This window comes from Octodon degus, unplaced genomic scaffold, assembly GCF_000260255.1.
Source record: "Octodon degus isolate 3935 unplaced genomic scaffold, OctDeg1.0 scaffold00045, whole genome shotgun sequence".
Classification (NCBI taxonomy): domain Eukaryota; kingdom Metazoa; phylum Chordata; class Mammalia; order Rodentia; family Octodontidae; genus Octodon; species Octodon degus.
This window is the reverse complement of record NW_004524621.1, coordinates 6,211,985-6,216,611: the sequence shown is the minus strand read 5'-3', so window position 1 is coordinate 6,216,611 and position 4,627 is coordinate 6,211,985. Positions and strand designations below refer to the sequence as shown.

The following is a 4,627-nucleotide window of genomic DNA, read 5'->3' as shown; positions in this document are numbered from 1 at the left end:
GGGCCAAAAAGCAGCCACTCCTGGAGTGCATATGGCTGCACAGAGCCAGGGGCATCACTGGGAGGAGTGATCATTGATGATTTTGTGCCTGGGAAGCCACAGGGGGACAGGGAGGGCAGTGGCCACATTGGGAAGTGAAGTCGTGGAGTAGGGCAGCTGAGCCCACCAGGGGAGGGCTGGGTATTGTGAAGAAGCTCTGGTGCTGCCTTTCTACGGCAACAACCCCTCCCTCCCAGGAGGGGAGGAGCAGCTCCTGGGCCAGGTGCAGCTCCCGGGAAGGGGCTCCGGCCAATGCCTATCATCTTTCCCATGTGCCCTCAGTATGTGACCATGCAGTGCAGATGAGGGGCTGGTGGGTGGAGGCTGTACCTAGCACTAAGTCTGGAGGCAGTGATTCAACTAGAAATGACCAGAAAGGTGACAAGTGTAGCACAGCCACAGGAAGGGCTTTATAAGGTTCTCCACAGGGCTCAACACCAAAGCAGCTACAGGAGCCCCAGAACAGGAGAGCCCACTGAGGCCTTGGCCCTGGAAAGCCATATCAAGCTTGTGGATTGGGTCCTGGGAGGGGGCAACAGATCCTTTGTGGGGTGGCCAGAGCCCCTCAGGCACCAGGGTCTCCTCTTCTTGGACTTTCACTGGATGACAAAGACTGAGGCAGCCAAGAGGCCAACAAAAGGCACCCCGAGGTTAGACCTGAGCCTGCAGGATTCTGAAGGTGTGTGTGTTGGAAGGTGGTTAACAATAGGACTTCCGGCCCAAGGAGAGGCCACAGCAAGCTGAGTGGGGGCAAGCTGGGTGGCAAAGCAGGGACACAGAGGAGGCTGCGCGGCAGCAGCTGGGTTGGCAGGAAGAGTCGCAGCAGGATGAGGAAGGCACAGAGCAGGCAGGTCTGCACACAGGGCAGCAGAGGAGGGACATGGAGGAGCAGGAAGGTGTGCAGCAAATTGGCTTGCAGCAGACAGGCACACAGCAGGATGGTTGGCAGGGGGAGCAGGAGCAGCTAGCTGGCTGGCAGCAGTACGAGGTGCCTGAGCAGACGGGCATACAGCAGATGGGTGTGCAGCAGACAGGTGTGCAGCAGGAAGGCACACAGCAGGATGGCTGGCAGGTGGAGGAGCAGCAAGCTGGCTGGCAGCTGGACTGCTGACAGCACGTTGGTGTGCAGGAGCTGGTGCAGCCTGACGGGCAGCATGGGGTGCAGATGAGGCTCAGGCAGGGAGCCGGGCACAGCAGCTGAGCTGGCAGCAGCTGGGGGTGCAGCAGGAGGGCTCGCAACAGCTCTCTGGGCAGTCATCCACCTGCCAGGGCTCAGTGCAAGTGCTGGAGCAGACAGACATGGTGGAGGCAGCCATCGCAGAATTGAGCTATGGGAGGATGTGAGTGAGTGTGGGTGAGTATGAGAGTGTGTGAGACACAGGACTGCAGGCCTTTTATGCTTCCCTTATGTGTTTTGCATTCTTCCTACTTGAGGTTCCTTGAGTATTGCCCTCAGTGTTTTTCTAGGCTCGGTTCTGGGCACACTCATTAGGGCTGGCCTGTTTTCCTGGAGATGCTGCCTTGTTTGTAAAATCCCAAGCTGCTGCTTTGGCAAGGGTGAGGTAGTGAGCAGACTGGGGGCTCTCAGCTTACTCTGGGATGGTGGGTGGTGTGGGCTCCACACTGCCTGCATGGCTCTCGGTGGTTTCTGTCTCTGAGCCCATCACCTTTATTTTGCATTTGCCACTAGAATTCTGCCCCAAGGAGAAGGTGGTAATTCTGGGCCAGATCTGCCATGTAGTGGTGAGAGCCAAGTAGCCCATATGTCTCATGTGGCCTGGATGCTCCTCCGCCAACTCACACCCTATACTCTGTGCAAGAGGTTGTATTTAGGGCAGGGCCTGAGCCCTCTGACCATATCTCTAGCCATACCTACCCTACATGCTCCTGGACTCTGACTTCAAGTTGCTTAGGCAGTCCCCATGGTGGCTGTGGTGGCTGGATAAGACTTGGCCCCAGCTACCCTGAATTACTGAGGAAGCTGTTGGAGGCCTTGTATGTTCTTTTCCTTTTCCTCTCCCACTTCCTGTGGTAATTCCTGCAGAAAGAACATACAAGACCTCCAATGGCTTCCTCAGTAATTCAGGGCAGCTGGGGCCAAGACTTATCCAGGCCTCCTGTGGTAATTCCTGCAGAAATTACCACAATAGCCACAGAGTGGTCAAGTGGAGCCCACAGATCTGTCCATGGTCCTGAGAAACATGTGTAGAATTGTAAGTAGCCAGGGAAATGGTCACTAATGAATCCCTGGAAGTAAGGCACCTGCTTCCAAAGTGTGGGCCACATTCTCTAGGGACAGTGTAGATAAAGGGTAGACATTGGGTGGAGACACAGTGCTGTGGAAGGCACACCACAAAGGCTGCTTCATATGCTGCAAATGATGCTTTGCAGCACAGGGCCCCATAACGATGGCATGGGAAGATCTCCTTCAGAAGTATTTCCTATTCAAGGCAATGGTAGCCCCTCCCACAGAGGCTGCATGAGCTGGTGTGGACACCTGGGGGCTCTGGCTTACCACTGGCCCTCCTGATGCTCCTGAGCCCTGCAGAATACCCTAAGGATAGCCAGACCTTGGGTCCCTTCCCAAACTGCCTGGCTTTCTGATGTGGCTCTGGGGTATCCATGGAGTGCCCACACTGCCCAACAATAGGCTGGGAGCTGCTGCAGCTCCATGCAGGAGGCGTGGCAGGGTCCGATTCCACTCCTCAATAGGCCCACAGGAGAATGGTGTCTGTACCGTGCCCAGGAGGAGTTCTCTGCAGCCCCGAGCATGCAACCCCTAACCAGACACACACTGTACCTGTGCCTTTCTCCAGTCTGTCTGACTGAGTTTCTGGAAATCCTGGGCTGAGTGGTCTCTGTGGAAGGAGATATGGCGTGTCGGTGTTTTGGACTCTCACAAAGTAATGCAGGAAAGATGATAAAGCCAGGCAGAATCCAGACGGAGGTAATGCTGAGCCAGAGGTTCCCACACACCAGGAACATGTAGAGGGTGCAATTAGCTATGTAGCTGGAAAAAAAAACAAAAACAAAAGAGCACAAATGCCAGAGGCAAGCCAGTGGTAACCAAGCAGGAAGACTGCAGCATTCTCCAAGATGCTACAACACCTGGGACCTGAGTATAAATGCCACTCAGGGAGGGCGGGAGGCTACAGACATCGTCACCTCCTCCCAGCCACAGCCACCTCAGCCACCATGTGCCACACCAGCTGCTCCTCGTGCTGCCAGCCAGCCTGCTGTGTGTCCAGCCCCTGCCAGGCTGCCTGCTGCGTGCCTGTGAGCTGCAAGCCCGTCCTGTGCGTGACCCCTTCGTGCCAGTCCTCAGGGTGCTGCCAGCCCTCCTGCCAGGCCTCTGTGTGTGTCCCCATGAGCTGCAGGCCGGCTGTGTGTGTGGTCCCCTCCTGCCAATCCTCAGGGTGCTGCCAGCCCTCCTGCCAGGGCTCTGTGTGCCTCCCCATGAGCTGTGGGCCCTCGCTGTGCGTGGTTCCCTCCTGCCAGTCCTCAGGCTGTTGCCAGCCCTCCTGTCCTGCCCTCCTCTGTAACCCTGTCTCCTGTGGCACCTCCTCCTGCTGCACCTCATCTTGCTGATGACCTACCATCTCCATGGTGGGTGCCCAGGATGGGACAGCAGCACCTGACCTCCGTGGGCCATGTTCAGCACTGGGGCAAAGGCGAAGCCTGATGCACTGACTTGCTGGACTCTGGTCTAGAATCCAGCAAAGAGGTCAGGGTTTCCCTTTTCTCCTCCCAAACCAACGGATGTTCCTGTCCTCAGCATCCAGCTGTCACCCGATGGGAGCCTAATAAATCCACTTACATAGTGCAAGGCTCTGTGTTTGTGCCTTCCTTTTGATATCCATGTTTCCTGACCTTCTGTGTGAATGATGAGACATGATTCCTGCTGACATCCAGTTTACCCTTGGGAGAAACTGAGGCACACATGGATTGAGAACCAGAACTGTCATTATGGCAGATCAGTTTTGCAACTCAAGAGACAATGTTCTCCCAAGGCTGGGCATGTGCTCTGGGCTGCTGCAGCTTTCCAACAAAGTCTAAAGGCAAAACCAGGAGTGTGGAGGAAGGGTGTTACACTGGCCATGTGCTCAGAGTTCAGAGTGATCCAGGTAGGACAGCCTGGGGTCTTGTGGGAAGGGTTGGGTTGCAAGAAAAGCTGTGTTCACACAGGAGGGACCAAAGCTCAGGAACAAAAGTAGTCTTGAGGAAATAAGAGTCAGGGACAAAATGACACTAGTGCCTGGTTCCTGGACTGGAATATTGCTGTCCTGTAAAACCACACCTCTGAGCACCTAAGCTGTGTGATGTGACAGGACTGAACTTGTTGCTATTTTGTGTATTCTGGGAAAAGGTGTCCAGCCTTAGGTTTTGCTATTTTTTTCCCTCTAGTACATCTTTGTGACACATACTGATACATGCAGTCTCTATTCATTCTTCTTTTCATGGTTTATAGGCTGATTCCAAGATTTTTTTTCCAATATTTTATTGAGAAATAAACAGCAATGATACAGTTTCAAACTGAATTGGTAGGACAGTTCCAATAATTAACACATTGCATACTGCCTTCCTAGTG

At 54.5% G+C, this 4,627-nt stretch overlaps 1 protein-coding gene and 1 pseudogene across 1 annotated transcript; one reads left to right on the top strand and one right to left on the bottom strand.

The window, feature by feature from the left end:
• Positions 1-738: 738 nt before the first annotated feature.
• Positions 739-1,355, bottom strand: LOC105742264 (annotated as a pseudogene).
• Positions 1,356-3,234: 1,879 nt separating this feature from the next.
• LOC101573715 (keratin-associated protein 12-1-like) lies at positions 3,235-3,627 on the top strand. The gene is made up of 2 exons (XM_012514880.1): positions 3,235-3,315; positions 3,376-3,627. The coding sequence occupies exons 1-2, from the start codon at positions 3,235-3,237 to the stop codon at positions 3,625-3,627; spliced, it is 333 nt and encodes a 110-aa protein (XP_012370334.1).
• The last annotated feature ends 1,000 nt before the right edge of the window (positions 3,628-4,627 follow it).

What these genes read in the sequence shown, in the direction of transcription:
- LOC101573715 (XM_012514880.1), top strand. Translation starts at nt 3,235, where the DNA reads ATGTGCCACACCAGCTGCTCCTCGTGCTGCCAGCCAGCCTGCTGTGTG. An exon ending in AGGCTGCCTGCTGCGTGCCT is followed by an intron (nt 3,316 to 3,375) that starts GTGAGCTGCAAG and finishes GGGTGCTGCCAG; the next exon opens with CCCTCCTGCCAGGCCTCTGT.